This window comes from Thermobia domestica, chromosome 2, assembly GCF_964235325.1.
Source record: "Thermobia domestica chromosome 2, izTheDome1.hap1.1, whole genome shotgun sequence".
In the NCBI taxonomy this organism is placed as follows: Eukaryota; Metazoa; Arthropoda; class Insecta; order Zygentoma; family Lepismatidae; genus Thermobia; species Thermobia domestica.
Window position 1 is genome coordinate 334,112,293 of NC_137455.1, and position 19,561 is coordinate 334,131,853.

The 19,561-nt window shown below is 31.1% G+C and overlaps 1 protein-coding gene across 1 annotated transcript in view; it reads left to right on the plus strand.

Moving 5' to 3' along the window:
• The window catches only part of LOC145679532 (trypsin delta-like), a 34,275-nt gene extending 15,188 nt beyond the window's left edge, over nt 1-19,087 (plus strand). The window contains exons 4-5 of the mRNA XM_081750110.1: nt 13,568-13,767; nt 19,025-19,087. Of these exons, the coding sequence (XP_081606236.1) occupies nt 13,568-13,767; nt 19,025-19,087 (263 nt within the window). The remainder of the gene's footprint in view (nt 1-13,567; nt 13,768-19,024) is intronic.
• The last annotated feature ends 474 nt before the right edge of the window (nt 19,088-19,561 follow it).

Genomic DNA, 19,561 nt, shown 5'->3' on the forward strand with positions numbered 1-19,561 from the left:
TCCTGGTATCAATTGTTTCTTCCTCACTTCCTTCATCTAATTCCACCTCCAACACACTACTCATGTGAAACTCATCAACAGGATTTAAAACATATTCCTGTTCCAGGCCCAGTGAGGCTAAATTATCTAGAACCTGTTCATATTCATTAGGTGAATTTCTAGTACTTGATACTGGACCCGTTGCATTGTCCAGTAAAGGCACTCTATCTACACAGTGCGTATATGATCTTGTATTGTTACGCTGTAGTTTACAATACTGGGCATAGTGGTTGTACTTTTTGCACAAATGACATTGAACACCCTTCGCCGGACATTGATCCACACTATGCGACCTGCCACATGCAGGACAACTTGGTGGCTTTTGTGGATATTTTTCCCTACGATTAAGGCAAGTTGCTCTAGTTTCTCTTGTTTGATAGGGTATGTAATCAACATTACCTCCTGGTTGATAAAATACCCTGATTTCTTTCTCCAGAAGTTCTACTTGATTTACAATGTCAATGGCCTTGTCCATAGAAAGTTCAGCTGTAGCTAGCAGTTTCTTACGAGCTATTTCACTTGCAATTCCACAGACAATCTGATCACATATAGCATCGTTTTTAAAAGTCCCAAAATTACACTTGTTTGCCTGCTTTTTTAATTGCAATATGTAATCTTGCCATGGTTGACCAATATCTTGTTTTAAGTTATGAAATTTGTAACGTTCAACAATGAAATTGGACGTACATCGAAATTGCGAAAAAAGCAGGTCTTTGATTTCTTGATATTTTAAATTTGGCACTTTTTTAGGAGCTGCTAATTCTCTTAGTGTTTGATAAACGGTGTTGCCCATGACAGATATCAACAGACTGACTTTTTTCTGTTCTTGAATGTCATGAGCAATGCAATATTGATCAAACCGTTCTAAATATGTTTCCACATCCATTTCTTCAGTATTTAAGGTATCGAAAAAAGGCAATTGTATCACTTGTGACATGTTTAATCCTCGTCGCCAATTTATTAAAACTAAAATATCTTATGACTGTGATCTATTGTCTACCACTCAACTACCAAGACCAGTAATTCATATACCAAAGTAAACATTCTAAGGATATAGTATACGTAAGACCGTCTGAGTTCCAGAAGAAGCTGGACGCTCATACTTTTAGGGATTATTCATTGAGTATCTACGAACTTAGAAAGGGGGTAACAAATCCACTTTCATTTACTTATCCACTGATACGAAAATAAAAAAGAACGTACCTATTTGCCCTTGTACTTTATATGCTATAGTGCATTACATTATATGCAACAAGGATTTTGGTCTGCATCATGATATAAATTTAAAAATATTTAACATTTTTCGAATCGAAATCAACAAAATTTATTCTAGAAAGTAAAAATAGAATGTTAAGTACATATAATGAAGACAACGCAGTGATTTAATTTGGTAACGTATAAATATATAATATGAAGTATCCTCGCGCACGGAAGACAGGGGGTTCTCATGTATACTATTACCCATTCTAATATAATCGTAATTACTTTTATTTTTATACTTTATATTAAATTCTTTTTAACTTTTACCTCTTTTACACCATCACCCTATATGGAGGGTTTTCTTCTGACCTTACGTCAATAACTAATTAACTTCCTTTTCACCAACTTCACATATATTACATAATAACGTAATCAATAACAAAAGCAACTATCAATTGTTTTTTTTTAATAAATTCAACATTTCTTTTTCTTCTTCCTTGCAACATACATTTTCTTGAAATACTTTTTACCTACTTCACTACAACATTTACCTATGAAAAGCATATCTTAAAAATTAGGCTTGCAAGACTTTTTGACGCAAGACCAAGACCTAGATCAAGACTTGATATGCAAGAATAAGACGAAACCTAAGACAACCCAAGTCTTGGTCCTGCTCTTGCGTTTGATCACTACTAGTGAGGAAATTTTTGTCGCATTAGTCTTGTGTCTTTCTTCTGTCTAGTTCGTTCCGCTGAGATGCTTTCCTAGTAGATATCTTACTTGCCGAGTGTTCTTCAGGGCTAAAGAGAGATCTCTTTCGCGAACGAGAATTCGTGTCCGTTAGTACCGAGATTGCTGTTTCCGTTTGCAAATACGGCTTCGAGCAGATACGGTAGGAACGCATGCTATTTCTTAAAAAAAAAAAAAAAAAAAAAAACTTCATTCTATTGTCTTTTGATAATGAATTTGTGCATCATTCGAGAGAGTTAGTCAATCGGCGAGCGTCTCCTCACTCATGAATTCCACCGAAACATGATATTGTAGTTCACGTGGATGGAAATACAGAATATTAAACACCCATATAAACATTACACACAGATTCTGCTGAAGTTTCCTTTGCAATGAAACCATGATCGGAAATTATGTCCGGATTGAAGGAATCATTAGAAAACTATTAGAAAAACATTTTCAAAAATTAACACAGAAATTGTCTACTTACCTGATTAAAAAAATCATATTTGGCTTCAAAATTGCCTTCCCACGCAACCAGGTACATGCTAGGCACGTACCATTTAACCTCCATACCAATCGTTTACATACCTGATACTTGAGGAATGTACATTTCATGTTCCTAGTATGTCGCTAGGTAATACTCTTCGAGGAATTTCTGACACTTGAAAGGTATTTTACATACTTTACTGGAATGTGAGGAACGTGAATAGCACATACCTCATGTGTTACGGCCAGGTCACGCGTACGATGCTTTGCCCGCACAGACGCAGTTAGTCAAGGAAAAAGGCGGGTTTGAAAGAATATCGTAGTTCATCGTGAGGTGTGTACTGATTTTGTTTAATTAATATAAAATAAAGTAGGAACATTCTCTACAAAATTTGTGTTTATTCGAGGCAAGGTACGTAGGAAAGTCCAATGATTATTGTTTTATGTATTTGGTAATATACGTACGTGACGTGTTTTCATTTCTCATGTTCTCCATACCACTTATACGTTCAAACTTTTGCATATTACAGTAGATGTTTACTAGAAAAAAATATAAAATTATGTTTAATTGTTATGGATTATAATATTATTAGCCTGCGGCTTGGTTTCGCTCTAGCCTTTGTAACAGCTGGTAGAATCGCTAATATCAAATTTCATACCTGTCTGTGTGCCAATCGCATTTGAAACTTAGGGTATTTTTAAAGGTTAGGGTATAACTCTTGACACATGCCTAGTACAGTCTTGTCAAGTACATACCTTGTACGTGATATGCACATAGCAGGTACATTCCTCGATATGTATCAAGCACGTACTTTAGGGCGGAAGTAACCTTATTCCCTTTATGTGAATTTCACATGATTTCTCTATTCAAGTACCTATCATGTATATTTCAATGTACCTCGAGGAACATTTTTTACACATGTCTAGCATGTACTTGTGTTGGGTGAGCTTTACGCACCTTCATTTCGTTTTTGTGAAGCTTGCAATAACCTTACTGACTCCAAAATATCGTTCGTTGTGCATAAACCGTATATAAGAGCATTTAACCACCAGTGACTTCATAATATATATATATATATATATATATATATATATATATATATATATATATATATATATATATATGTGTGTGTGTGTGTGTGTGTGGTTGTAATCTCATTATACTCGCAGGATGAATATTAACAAACCAAAACAATATTCACGAAGAAATTAAATGACGATTAAAAGCAAGGAAATTCGTGCTATCATCCAGTTCAAAATCTTTTGTCGTCACGAATTCTGTCCAGGAACTTGAAGCTTGAAAGCTATAAAACAATAATCATGTTTGTTGTACTGTGTGTTGCGCGAAACATGATCACTTACTCTGAGGGAAGAACATAGACTGAAATTATTAAGAACAATATCCTGAGACGAATATTCGGACCCAACGGAAGCGGGAATGGGGAATGGCGGAAACTTCGTAACTAGGAACTGGATAATTTATATCGTTTACCAAACATTGTTAGAGTCATTAAATCTAGGAGGCTCATGTAGCCGGAATGGAGGAAGGTAGGGACGCTTGGAAAGTCTTAACAGGAAGACCAATCGGAAAACGATCAGTAGGAAGACCTAGACGCAGATGGGAGGACAATATTAAGATGTATCTCGGAGAAATAGGAATACAAAGTAGAAACTGGATTCAGTTGTCTAAGGATAGAAATCAGTTGTGAGCTTTTATGAACGCGGCATTAACCTCGGATTTCCATTGGCCATAGAGTTAGTTAATCTCATTATACATTAATACACTACTGAATCACCTATAGTGCATTAATTCATTTGCTGATTTTATTATTCTCTTTTCTTTTACTAATTTCTTCTTTCAATATATTTACACGTCTTCTAGTAGTTTAAAAGTTGAAAAGAATTGAAGATGAAAATGATTATCCTTTTAAAAGTTCTTACTCAGAAATTATCCTCAGAATGTGTAGCGTTCAGTTTTTCCCCTACAATTTTTTGAATATTCTGTTTATATCTTTTGTCTGTTTTCATTTGTTAATAGAATTCTGATTATGGTTCACTCTTTTAGTTTGGTGTATTTGTAATTGTTTAACTAGTGTCTTTACATTTATCAAAATTAGTCTTTATAGTTTGTATGCTGTGCTTTTGAAAAAAAATCCGTAAAAAAAGTAAGTTAAACTCTTCACCGTCCTGAGTTGCGCGGCAAAAAAGGGAAAAAATTGAAATGTCGTTGCTTATCTTACAAAAATTACAAAAATTAACAAATTGATGAGCAAAATAAGTACATTTTTCAAAGAAATCGAATATTTACAGTACAACATTCTTTTGTGCATTTTATTCTTCAAAGTTATAAACGAAAACTAAGTGCAAATGCAAGGTAGAAAAATAGTTAAAACGTCACGGTTGTACTTTAAAAGCAAATGGTTATTCATATAATTATAATGCTAAAATGTGGTATTTGCATTTATAGGTAACCATATTGTTCAAAAATAAAAAAAAATATATTGAAGAAACTTATCTCCAGTTTAAAGTATTATAACACAACCACAAAATATTACGTATATTAATAACTACAATAAAATTTTCTGCATACACTTTTACCTGTACAGTAACTGTCAAATAAATTAAATATTTTATTATTCTTCAAAAATAACTGCTATATATGTAATTTCTTCTTTTTCCAATCATTATAGTTCAAATTTAATATACGGTGTCATGTGGCAACAAAATTATATTATCACAAATCTTAAAGCAACAAACCTAAACTGTAAATAATTAAAGGAAAGTTAGTTCGTTGGTAAGTTTTTCTTTTTATAAGAAGTGGCAACCCATGCTAAAAAATATAAATTGTGTTTTACATCTTGGCTAGTATGTTCCTAAATAATAAAAAAGCAACGCAACACAAAACATTGCCAAGCGTTTCGCAAATTACAATTACTGTTGCGTTACATAATAAATGGCGACCCAGCAAGTATATTTGCTTCTAGGCATTGATTGCTAGATTTTGTTGCAAATAAGCCAAGATAGAAAGTATTTTTAATAGTACGGTTATCAACAATTTATGTTTACTGAACTTTTAAGTGAGCTTCTGAAGGAAATTTAATAGTAAATATCAAAATGCCGAGCGATAGCAGTAGTGGGGAAAATTCTTACGACAAAAGTGTTGAACATAGTTGTTGTAATCAAAAATTAGGTACAGTGTAGCTTGTAGTACCTGTAAACACTTGTATCATTTAAGATGTCAAAAAATACCAAATACAAAATATAAATTACTAAAAATAAAAAGTATAAAATGGAGCTGCTCAGAGTTTATGTTAAAAAGCAATACAAATAAAAAATTAAATCATCGTAATGCCAAAATCACAAATAATAATAACGTAGAAAACAATGTGGAGTAAATCTGGTTAATGCTAGTAATCAAACCAGTTCAAAGGTCGAGTTTATAATACTATTAAAGAAATTAAACAAAATGTCGATAAAAAGGATAATCAGTCAAAAAGTGTTAAGTGAAAGATTAGACTGTCTGTCAATGGATTTTAGTGAAAGGTTAGAAAACCAGGTTAAAGCAATAAGTGATAGTTTTAATAAAAAATAATTAAGTTACAGAATGAATTAAAGGGTTTCCAGTTAGATACTTGCGTTAAAATTTGTAACAACTTAGAACTTGTACAGGACGACATTAAAACTTTGAAAAACAAGTATGAAAAAATAGATTCACAAGTAAAAGACCTAAATGATCATTTAGTAACTTTAAAAATGATACGAGGAGACATAAATGTAGTATTTGTCAGTTAAATGCACGTGTAAATTAATGAAAAATATAGGGTTAAAAATAACAAAATAGAGCAAAGCATTGAAAGAAATATCCATTTGTGTATTCAAAAAGATCAACATCTAGACCAACGTTTGAACGAATTAAAAAAAGTAAAAAGCTTTAGTTTAGATAAAAATAAAGGTCCATCAAAAAGTAATTGCATTAATAATCAAAACACACGCCAATATACTGTACGTTCTAGAAATTCTAAAGTTAAAGTACGAAAAATTCCAATCGCAAATAGTTACAGGAATTATACTACTACAAGTATTGTTACTACAATAGCTAGTACTACTCCGTGCAATGAACGAATTAATCTTACATCGCCTTTTAGATTTCCTGTTAAACCACTTAAAGTAAATACAGTATATGGTATTGAAGCAACTAACGTTCATAGTAATGCTAATAGTTTTTATCCTTTTAACACTACTAAGAGTCAGTTAGGTTGTTCAACTCTGTTTCATGACTTGGTTTAAGGTCTTTTCAACCAAATACAAATACTTTTCGTGGTAATAATGTTAACAATTCTTTCTACTTTCAACCAATAAATAAAGCGATACTTGTTTAAGTCAAAACAAACGTATATTCCCATATTCAACTCAAGAGTCTAGTAAACAGAGAATGGTAACAATACAAGCTTCTCCTTAAAAAATTTAAACGTGTTTCCAAAATATAATGGTAATCCTACGCAAGTTACCGCTCGAAACTTTTTAAAAGAATTGGTTCAGTGCATGGAATTGTGTGAAAAAAGAAAAAAATGTTGGTAATTCAAAAATTGTTGACACATTCACCATCAGTGTGGCTAAAGAAAGTTTTCTTAAAAATAAATTCATTCAATAATTTTGTCTATCAGTTTAAAAAGAAATATTTCTCAGCGCACCTAAAATACACAAAAAAAAACAGTTGCAAGCTCTTCGTTACAATAAAGTTCCCACAAATGGTAAATTTCATATGGTACATTGTAAATCATTATTACAGTATTTGCAATACAGTAAATAAAACAAAGATAGTAAATCTAATACTCAAATGTTTGCCAGAAAAAGTCAAAATTGCTAAAACTAGTAATTTGTCAACGAACAAAATCCCTAATTGCTCATCTGATGAAATTAAAAGCACAAACAAACGTTACAAAGTATTAATCCTCTAGTGTAAATCAAGCAAAGAAAGCTTTTGTAAAAAAAACATTAATGTTCAAAAAATAAAAAAACAAATATTAATTCTTCGGTGCAAACAAAGTAGTTTTTTAGTAATAAAAACACTAAAACTTATAATCGTAAATATTATCAATATTATTTCAAGCCCTACCATTACCAACGAAATAATCAGTTAAAATAGTCGTAGTAAGAAAAAATGTATAATAATGATAATAGGAATTATAACACAAATTGGAAACGCAATAGCCCCAAGTTAAATTCGTATCATAATAAGTCGCCAAAGGTACAATATTCATTAAAAATAAAAAAAGGCAAAAGATGTAAATTATCATATAAAAGCTAATTCCACTAAAAGAAATCCTAACAAAAGTACAGTAATAACAAATGCTATTGTTCATCACTCACACGAGAAAAACTTCCCGAACAGTCGACATTAGAAAGTGGTAGTTTTGACTGCAATTTGAGTCCCCTGCAGTACTCAAATTTCAAAAATACTTCTGGTAACAAATGTTTCAATTTAACAATCAATTTGCATGGTAATAAATCTTTTTTTAGTGTTAACAATCTTCAAAGAAGGGTAAAACAACTTGAAATTTATAAAATTTCAATGGATAGCTGTTGTGCATCAAATAAAATTTCAAAATTGACCTTAGAATTAGCTTTCAAACCTTGGCAGGATAATTATCTACTTGTACCGCAAAGTCAAAACCTGCCATTGCAAATACGTTTTCTTATCAATAAAAAAAATAAGCTAAATGATTCTAAAATAAAAATTCTAAAGTGCCATCCTCCTACTATAAATTGCAAAATAACTAAACTTCTTATAAAGTGCATAATCAATTGTGGCTCAAAATTAAATTTACTAAATTTATCTGTTTAAAATAAAATGAAAAATAAATACCCTTCCGCTAAGTTAAAGCCAAACCCTAATCTTGGTTTATTTGGTTTCATTGAAAACAAAAAATACCTTATAAAATGTTATCAACTTTTAAATCTAAATATCCAGGGTAAAATATTCAAAACACCAGTGTATGTGATAAAAAACCTAAGAACTAATATAATACTAGGTGTTTCATTCATTAAAAGTTATAACGCTGTGCTAAATTAAAAAAAACAAAATCCTGTCTTTCGAGGATTCTAATAAAACAAAAGTTACTGTAAAATTAAATAAATATATCTTTTTGGCAGTTAAAAGTGCTTAATCCAACCCAAAATATAGGGCATAATATCATAAGAAAAAATCGAAAATTATGTTCGTAAAATGACAAATAACGAGACGAAGTCAATTTTATTATCATTGTTGCTAAAATATTGTACGTTGTTCTGAAGGTATCCGAAAAAACAAAACAAAGCCTTATAAAATTCAATTAAAGGATAATAAGCCAGTAGTAGGTAAATCTTACCCGATTCCTGAACATATGCAGGGCAAATTCAAAAAACCTTGAAAAAATAAATACGTATTAGTATAGTAAAATGTATTATTCCTTATAAAATCCAATACATTGAGTTCGTAAGTCATCAAAAAGCGTAAAACCTGTATTCAATTTAAGACAATGAAATACTAAAGTCGTATCACCAAGATTACAGGTTAACCAATAACCAACATTTTAAATCGTATATCAGGGTCTACTATTTTTTCTTCATTAAATTTAAAAAATCCATACTATGGCATTGCTCTTCATCCAGAGTCATCTCTTTATACTAGTTTCCTTTATTTAAAAAAACAGTTTACCTTTTTACAAATTCCAATAAAACTAAAATCTTCAGGATCAGTTTTTCAGTGTTATAAATCATTATTTTAATATTAGTACTAAAAATTTTCTCACATATTATTTAAATAATATAATGTTCTTCACATCTTCGTACGAGGATCATTTTTCACATTTAAAATAGTATTAAAAATTTTTCAAACAAAAATTTTTCATTAAACTTTAAAAAATTTAAATTTTTAAAATCAAAATTTTGTTCTTAAAACATGTAATAAGTGGAAATTTCATACAAGTAAATCCTAAACATAACAAATCAATTTAAAATTTTTCAATTCCCAAAAACAAAAAGCTCTTAAAACATTTTAGGGCTAGTTAAATAAAAAAAACTTTTCGTCAATAACTTAACATCGCCTTTGTACAACCTATTAAAGAAAGTAAATAAATTTAAATAAACACCTAAAGCTTTAGTTCATCTCCTGCGTTATCTCAACCAAATTTTAATCTAACATTCCATATCTATAGTAATGCCATTGCCCAAAATCTCGCTGGTTATATTACACATCCGAAAAAAATTAATATAATTAGTTACGTTAACAAACGTGTTAAAACCCATAAAATGTAATTATCAATCTTTCAGTTAAACGACTGGCAGTATTATTTTTGTGCAAGAAATTTCCATATTATCTATTAAAAAACTATCATACATTGCAATAATGTCAAAGTATTAACATGATTTACAAAGTAAAACAAAACTTAAAAACGCGCACAATCCGCATAACTCTCAAACTGCAAAGGTTTAACTTAAAGTTTGTACATTTGCTAAAAATAAAAAAAACAAATTCGCAAACATTTTAAACAAGTATCCACCTAATATAAAAAACTCAAATATACCAAATAAATTTCATATCTCAAAAACAACACTTCTAAATTTTAATAAAATAAAAAATTCAAATACCAAATAATTATTGTATAAATTTAAAATCTCTAACCGCAAATTTACAATTCCAAAATAAAGTTAAAATTTTAAATGGTATAATTTATCAAAAAATCTAAAAACTCAAAATTGGTTATTAACAATTACAATAAAATAATTTCGGATCTAGCCCAAAAATACATATTAACAAACATTTAAAATTAAAAAATGCCTAACTTTCGCTATATCAGTTTTCTATTATAAGGGTATAAGATCTGCCTTCGCAAAATGCATAAAAAACTACCCTAATTCTGCTACGTCTAAGTTCACTAATAAAAAATAGCTAAAAAAAAGCCACACAAAAAATTTTGTTGATATTGTTGGTAAACTTCCAGGCAGATCAAAATACTATTTTATACTTTCCATTTTAAATGATTTTCAAGGTCTATTTACTTTTACCCACTAAAATTAGCAAAAACAAAAAATGTTCCTATATTAAAAATACTTCCATCATTATCCCATTCCAGCATGATGTATTACTAATCAAAAAACTCAATTCAATTCAAAAATATAAAAAAGTTGCACAAAATATTAAATGAGCATATCATAACATACCCTTATAATCCAAAGTGTAATATTTTAATAAAAACATAAAAACTTAAATACTATTATCAAAGTATATTGTGATAAAAATCACACACAGTAAAGTAAAATATTAAAACACACAAAATCTAAGAAACAACTCATTTTATACCAACACAGGCTATATTCTATCTAAACTATTTCATTCATATTCAGCATCAAAACGTTTTAAGTCTAACTATCCTTGGCCTAAGAAAATAAAAAAATGTAAATATCAAGGATCGCTTCCTAAAAGTAGTGTCTAAAATAAATTTTAAAAGAAAAAACATAGTAAAGTCATCAATAAATAATAATAATCATTAATAAATTTTAGTTAAAACACGTGCACTTTCCTCATTCTTTAAAAAATACAAAATACATAAATATTTACACAAAACTATATATAGTGCCTAAACGCATAAAAAATAACACTACATTGCAAAATCTTTAAAAAATACTGCTAGTATTTAAAATTTTTCAAATTTAAAGTAGTTTATTATTCCGAAAAACAAAAAACTGTTAAAAACTATGTTGTAATTACATAAAATTAGTTTGTTTCGTGCATTTATTATATATCAATCTTTAGTAAATTTATACTTTGTTTTCGTTTTCATTGTATAAACGTTCTTCAATAGCATTTGTGTATCTACTAAACGCTAAAATAGTAAATTAACTTTACATCATTCTTCAATATAAACTTTTATATATTAAAAACTGAGTACTTTTACTAAAATATTTAGGTGAGGTTAAATGATATAAGTAAAAAACAATTTAAAAACTGTTAACATTTTTTACTCATATTAGTTTTTCGTGTGGCAGGGGAGGATGTACCGTTCAGTTTTTCACCTACAACTTTTTAAATATTCTGTTTATAATGTTTTTGTCTGTTTCCATTTGTTTATATTATTCTAATTATGGTTCCCTCTTTTAGTTTGGTGTATTTGTAATTGTTTAACTAGTATCTTGACGTTTATCAAAGTTAATCTTTATAATTTGTATGCTGTGCTTTTAAAAAATCCGTAAAAAGAGTAAGTTAAACTCTTCACCGTCCTGAGTTGAGCGGCAAAAAAAGAAAAAAGAAAGTATCGTTGCTTATCTTACAAAAATTACAAAAATTAACAAATTGATGAGCAAAATAAGTATATTTTTTTTAAAAAATCAGATATTTAGAGTATAACATTCTTTTGTGCATTTTATTCTTCAAAGTTATAAACGAAAACTAAGTGCAAATGGAAGGTAAAAAAAATAGTTAAACGTCATGGTTATACTTTAAAAGCAAATGGTTATTCATATAATTATAATTCCAAAATGTAGTATTTTGCACTTATAAGTAACCGTATTGCTGAAAAAGTCAAAAAATATTCAAAAACTTATCTCCAGTTTAAAGTATTATAACACAACTACAAAATATTACTTATATTAATAACTACAATAAAAGTTTCTGCATACACTTTTACCTATACATTAAGTGTCAAATTAAATATTTTATCATCCTTCAGAAATAACTGCTATATGTGTATTTTCTTCTTTTTATAATAACTATAGTTCAAATTAAATATAAGGCATATGGCAACAAAATTATATTAGCACAAATCTTAAAGCAACAAACTTAAACACATAAATAATTAAAGAAAAATTAATTCCTTGATAAATATTTCTTCTTTTTATAAGAAGTGGCAACCCATGCTAAAAATATAAATTGTGTTTTACATCTTCGCTAGTATGTTCATAAATAATAAAAAAGGCAACGCAACACAAAATATTGCCAAGCGTTTCCCAAAATACAATTACCGCTGCGTTACAAATGCATTTTAAAAATTTCTCAAGGTCAGTCTGACCCGAAGCTATGTCAGTGTACGTATGACAAGAATTCGAATCCTCTGGATGATATGTTGAATAAATTTTAGTTCGACTATATACTACGAGTATTGATGGTGGATGAAAGATAGTGAATATAAGGTACATACGTCATTAGTAGTACGCAGACACTCCTGAGTGTCACACGCATAGTCACCACATTAAGGCCTCAGTAGATGATCTTGATAACCACCATTTTGCAAATTTTATAGGAGTGCCAAAATTAAATCGGTTACCGTTTTATTCCCCTAATGGTATACTTGTCTTTCTTAAATATCTCCTGAGTTGTCATGTTTTGTCCTTTAATATTTCGTTATTATTTGGCTCCCAGTTCGACCAACATAAATCACTACTAAACTGAGACTGAGAAAATGGAGTTATGATGTTCTTCCCTTGAACTCCTTCATATGTTTTTTTAAATGTCTTCTATACGAAGTAGCAAAATAAAGCCTTTTAACCTAACTAACACTACGCTACGTACTTCTTTTCGTCTAACAAAAGTTTATCGGGAGCAAGAACGGGAAGAGGTAAAAAAATATGTGAGATTCATATGTCCTAAAGAGTCCTAAATTTTAGGTCTCCTGCAGTTTAGGACTTATGCACTTTATCTAGATCTATCTAGATCTGCATCTTGATTTTAGGACTTACGCATCTAGATGATTTTTAGGCCTTGTGCAGCTCAATGATTTTAGGACTTTTGCACTTAAGAGCTTGTGCATTTTAGGACTCCTGCAGTTTAGGACTTATGCACTTTAGAATTTATGCAGCTAGATGATTTTTAGGCCTTGTGGAGCTCAATGATTTTATCATTTCAGAACTTCTACACGTTAAGACTTGTGCATGTAAAAGTCAATATAGGTAATGACTTAAGCATTCTAGGACTTCTACCGTTTCCCTGGATTCATCAAGTACACTTGATGTGTTTAGGTTCGCCACTCATAATATAAATTTATAACTAATTTTCTCCTCATGCAATTCCAATTCATACTTGTAACAAATTAATTGTAATACTAAGCCAATAACAGTTTATTATTAATACGTCTAGGTATTCCAGTAGGAGGACCATTAAATGTAGCTGGTTGGGGAAAGGAAGGTGAATCAATGAATGAAATAAGCAATCTATTGAGATATACAACTGTTTATTATCTACCCCTAAGTGCATGTAAAGGACATCAATTCACTTACGAAACAATTTTGGACTATGACATGTTCTGCGCAATCGCAAATAATACTGATGCTTGTCAGGTAAGTTATGTATATTTTACATTGGTGTTAAATGTTTAGTTAAAAACCTTTCAATTTTCTTGTTCAAGACATGACTTCATTTAATCACATTTGTTTATTTGTACCAACATTTTCAATAAATTTTACATCCATTTCCATCAGCATGATCTACTTTACAATTTGCACGTGTATTAACTTTTGATGGCAGATACAATATTTCAATTCCATACCTGAATCTGTGCGTGAATCCATTAAAATTAAACTTTTCGAGAAATGAATTACAATTGCCAAAGTGTGTCATGTTTTCTAGTGGTTGTTACGGATACAGTTCTTATCTTTAGTACTATACATCACAACTAGTTTTACCTCAATAGCACTTGTTGATTAATGCAACTGACACCTGAAGCCCATTTCCTTTTGAGGCTACAGGTTTGCCGGGTTCGTCGAGCAAGTTCCAAGACAGGTTTCAATTCTTTGCCCGGAAGTGATCCCAACCCTTCAGGGTTGGAAATATATAGAACAACTTGACCTATATTTCCTACATATCAAAGTGCTCCGTATGACTAGTAGATTAAGAATACATATGCACTATCCAATTATATCTTATGTCAAGGTAATAAACAAAAAATATTATTTCGGTATAAATATCCTATATTAGTGAACCTCACTATCACACCGTAGAGTGATCGTGAGACTGTGAGTTATCTGGCCCTCACATATTAAAAACAAAGTCCAAGTCCTGGCTTCACCATCTTGCCAGGATCATGATATGTGAGTTACATGACTCTCATACATAGCCAAAAAGTAAAACCAAGCTCCAGGCAATAACATCCAACCAAAGCCTTCTTCCCTCACCTTACCCGGGCCTTGTTGTAGCTAGAGTTCTTAAACCTTGAAGGGTGACTAATCGGGTTTATATAGCTAGAAAGAAAGAGCTGTTCAGATCGAGTAAAATACCTCAAATTACCACCATGACTAGTTTTCCCTAAGTAGTAACTCAAAATCTATTGAACGTTTTTGTACTGTGTGACCTATCAAACAACTCGTCTAGATGAACAGTTGACGAATGAATCAGTTGACTAATGACGAACAGTTGACTAATCTGACAATGTATATAGGTAAAATCGTGAGGAAAATAAAAGTACACCGAATGTGTCTCAACTAGCAATAACAATGAATCACATGAGTTATGATACAAATTACTTACTGTTGACTGGATTTTATAGATATGCTTTTCTCAACTTTATAGTTCCACTAATATAGGATATTTATAGTGAAATAATCATGTTTTTTGGTTTTATTCATTAATATAGGATATAATTGAGTAATTCATATTATAGGTCAAGTTCTTCCATATATTTCCGGTCCTGAAGGGGTAGGATCACTTCCGGGCAAGGAATTGAAATTTGCTTTGGAACTTACTTGACAAACCCTTTCAGGAAATATATAGGTTATCCCCAGATTCAAGGTTCAACTTTGAAGTCATCCCTGGTTAGTATGTAATACTTTTAAGTAAAATCTTATAATTAAAGGGTACTTACCACGATTTTCTCACTTAAAAATCATTAGTGAGTAATTTAAAAGTAATAATGTTACCGTCTCATTTATCCAAAAGCAAATGTAAGGGTGTATGTATTCGTGGTAACCCAGATAGTACATGGTGACAGGTAAAAGTGTCTCATATAGAAATAATAAGGAACTATTATTGCATTTTTGGATTGTTTAAATCAGTAAAATACAACGAGTGAACATTGTTCGGATTTGCATGGGGAAGTAAAAACAAAGGTCCTTTAATTGCGCTGATTCCTATGCCAGGTTCCAATGCTCATTTTGTAAGTCAATCTGAATTATTCTTCAAGTTATACGAAATTGTTATCTGCTTTACTTCATTACAATGGTCTTTTCAGCTGTAGCCTTCTGTGGAACTTCGGTTTCACACACACACACAAAAAAAAAAACTCGATTTGAGCAACTCCTTTCCCCATGTTCAATATTTCATTCCCAGCGGGACGGCATCAAACGCACTATAATGATTCACACTTCACTTTAAATTGTAGAAGTCGTCCTATATACCATTGCTCTTGAAGAAGGTCGTGAGTACAATTCAATCAAGAAATCACTTTCGGGAAATACGTTGATATCAAAGAACCACAAATAATGTGTGTCGACCTTCTGTAATACGCGTACATGTTTATGCATTTCTTTCAGCTATATTATAATATTTCTATCTCCTCCTTGAGTATGTCTTTAGCGTTACTTTCAAAAACACCTGTTAAAAAGACATTCTGTGTCATGTGTGCAAATCTATCATTCAGTAAGCAGTTTGTATTTGAGTTTAATAAATCAATTCCTTTAATCTGCAGTTCAATGTGGGATCCAATCCATAAAACTCTCATCACTAATCGAACTCTCGTATAGTAGAGTACCGTTGGCGTTTACTCATGACGGAATTCATTCCTTAATGTTGAATTAAGGTAGAGTAAAATCTGTCAACTTGGCCACCTCTCTAAGTTGCCCACCTGCTTATCTTAGCGTGCTTCGTCTTGAACCTGTATTTTCCCGTAAGACATTCGTTACTTATCACCTGCAGGTTATCATCATAAGTCACTACTAACTCAGTAAGTTGGCCACCTGTCTATCTTGGAAGTTGGCCGCATTGAAGCAACGTTTACATAAGATGATAATGATATATTTACCTGTGTATCTTGGCCACGTAAAATCCCTTTTTGTTACTTTTCTTAACTTTCGTATTCTTATATGAGAGACAGATAGTCTGTATTTGTAACTGAAGACAGAGAAGCATGGATTCGCACGATTTGTTCTTGGAGATCAATGACCAGAACACTACCCTGATAAAGGGGGGTGAAGGAAGATGTGAATAAGGAGAAGCAGGTACAGGAATTCAGGAAATGGTTGTACGTATATTTGTTTACTCTGTCCGTTTTGGTAAAGCTATTAGCTATATCAACTCCTTTCATCAGTGGAAAGCTTTAGTAATTCCTTGAAATTCTCAAGGTTAAAACTAACCATCTCAATTGTCAACTATTGGTACATGATGGCTTGTCGGAAAGTAGTGGAGGTTTTGAGATGTGAATTCCCTTAAGATTTTCTCAAAACATTTTTGCTCCGTGGGAAACACTTGTAGCTCATTAACAAGGCAAAAAGAACAAAAGAAATTCGTCTAGAATGAGTTTGCAGATGATGTTTCGTCTGTACAAGAGAATTAAATACATTGGATTTTATCCAAAATGAAAAAAAAGCAAACAAAAACAAAAAAAAAGAGTAACAACTTAAAACAAGTAATGTAAACTACATATAAATTTCTCAATTTATAATTTTGCTTTTCTTGTTTTCAACCTGAATAGCTCAGTGTGCTACACTATCAGTCTCAATAAACTGCATACATACGTTTCTATTTTATGGTTGTTTGTGTTGTGTTTTCAATCGAATAATTCAGTGTACTAGACTAATTTTCAGATTAAACATATTGTACTAATTTTTTCTAGTACTGTATATATTTTGTGATTATTCAATATACATTATTTAAAAGTAACTGTCGTGTAGTTGCTTATTAATATTTTACAATCAAGTAATACTAGAAATCCCATTCTAAAAATACACCAATCACACTTATTTTCTGTAAGTTGTCCACCTGTCTAACTTGGCCACTTTTCAATGCCACCAATGGTGACCAACATAAGAGGTTTCACTGTATATTTCAGAGATTTGTGAAACCTCTCTGCAGTTCGGTTATTGCCAGAAATGACTAGCTATACCTCATTTAGACTTGAATATCCTTCGTTCTTTTCACTATATTTGACATCATATACGACCGGTTACGGATTCCACGTTCAACTCTCGGCCACTTCTTATCTAAAGGTAATTATGATAATAGACATTAAATTTTAGCCAAACAGCAGCTAATGCGACAAAACTGCTGTGCATTCATTGATTTTTAAATGATTTTTCTGAGCGAAGTTGCCAACTTAACATTTATTTATTTAGAGAAATGAATACTCCAGGTAAAGATACCCACTTCAGTATTCACAAAAACACATAAACATAACAACATTAGAATAAACAGGCAAGTAATAATTTTAATGATTCGTTAATCATCGATTCTGGCACTTAAATAATTTACTACTTTTTTTAAATTTAGTAAAGGACATTCTGAATATGTCAATACTTGGATCAACCACACACAGTTTGTTGTAGAGGTCACAAATGCTCCAAATAGGTGAGCTTTTCATCATATTTGTTCTTAACGTTCTACAGCGAAATAAGCCAGCTTTTGGACGTCTTCTAACGTTGGGAACTTTAAATTTCAGAAGTTCAAGTAATTGCGACACTTGGCTTTTGTTATTTAAAATTGTATATATAGAAGGCAGAGTAACCGAACTTTTCTTCTGCTGTCGAGGGATACAATGTTCAGTTGTTTAATTAAACATTGATATGTTTCAAATTTAGGATGTTTCCTCGAAAACTAAGTACCTTGCGAATTTTGATTGTATCATTTCTATTTTGCTATATTTTTAACTTGCAGGGTTCCAGATTTCGGCAGCATATTCTAGTTTCGATTTAACAATTGCGTTATATATCGTTTTTACTGTGTCTTGTTTCTTGAAATCCCTTGAAATTCTTATAGTATACCCTAGTTTTCTATAAGCTTCGCTCACATTTTTTAACGTGGTTGGAAAATGTTAGTTTTGTGTCAAAGATGACCCCAAGGTCTTTAAACTCTTCAATCCTTTTAATATTGACGTTACAAATGCAATAGTTAAATTTTAGAGGTGACATTACGCGAATATGACATTATAAAACATTTATTTACATTAAGGTTCAAATCATTGAGTTGACACCATTAGGAAACAGCACTGATATCATTTTGTAGAGATACCGAGTCATTGACGTTACTAATAGATCTTCCGAATTTTAGGTCATCTGCATATAGTAGGCTGAATGAATTTTGCAGGCTATTTGGAATATCATTAATTAAAATTAAAAATAAAAGTAGGCCACGGCTTGAGCCTTGAGGGACCCCTGAGTGCACTGAATAATCGTCAGTTTGTATACCTCGGTACTGGTACGCTTAGTATGGATATTGGTCTATAGTTTTCGATTTTGTCTGTTTCATTACACTTAGGAATAGGCAGACAATGGTGGTTCTCCACTTTGTCGGGAATTTACCTTCTGCCAAGAACAAGTTGAAGATCAGCAACGTTTCGTGAAAATCATAAATTATTATTAACTAAATTTGTTGTTGTTTTCATTTTTACAGGGTGATAGTGGAGGTCCAATTTTTTATGAAAGAAGTCGGAGAGCATACCAAGTTGGTACGTAAAACTATTACTAAAAGCTAATCATAATTTTAACTATAAACAATTAATTTAAAACAATTTTAAAGCACTAAGTCCTACGTAGGCAATAGTAGCTTCTCTAGTCACATTAAATGCATTCATATCTAGAATTATAGTGATTGCAAGATTGATCTAGACCTAATAATTTCGCCATCCAGTAGAATACAAGGGTGTGCTCTTGATCGTCAATCGCCATCCATGAAATTTTCTCAGTGTCGTATCTCGAGCTCTACGAAGAACATCTCCTAAGGGTACAGTGCTGGTGGATTGCCACGAAGTTTCGTTTTCTTAATTTTTGCTATCCTTTGTGTTATAGTTCTTAAAATGTTGTTTTGTCGCTCGTTCACTATGTCTTCAATGTCTGGCAACATTGTTGTTGCATTTTGTTTGTTTGACTTTCTTTTTCAAATGCATTCGAAACGATACTTCACGAATCGTATCTAAATCTTCTGATCTAC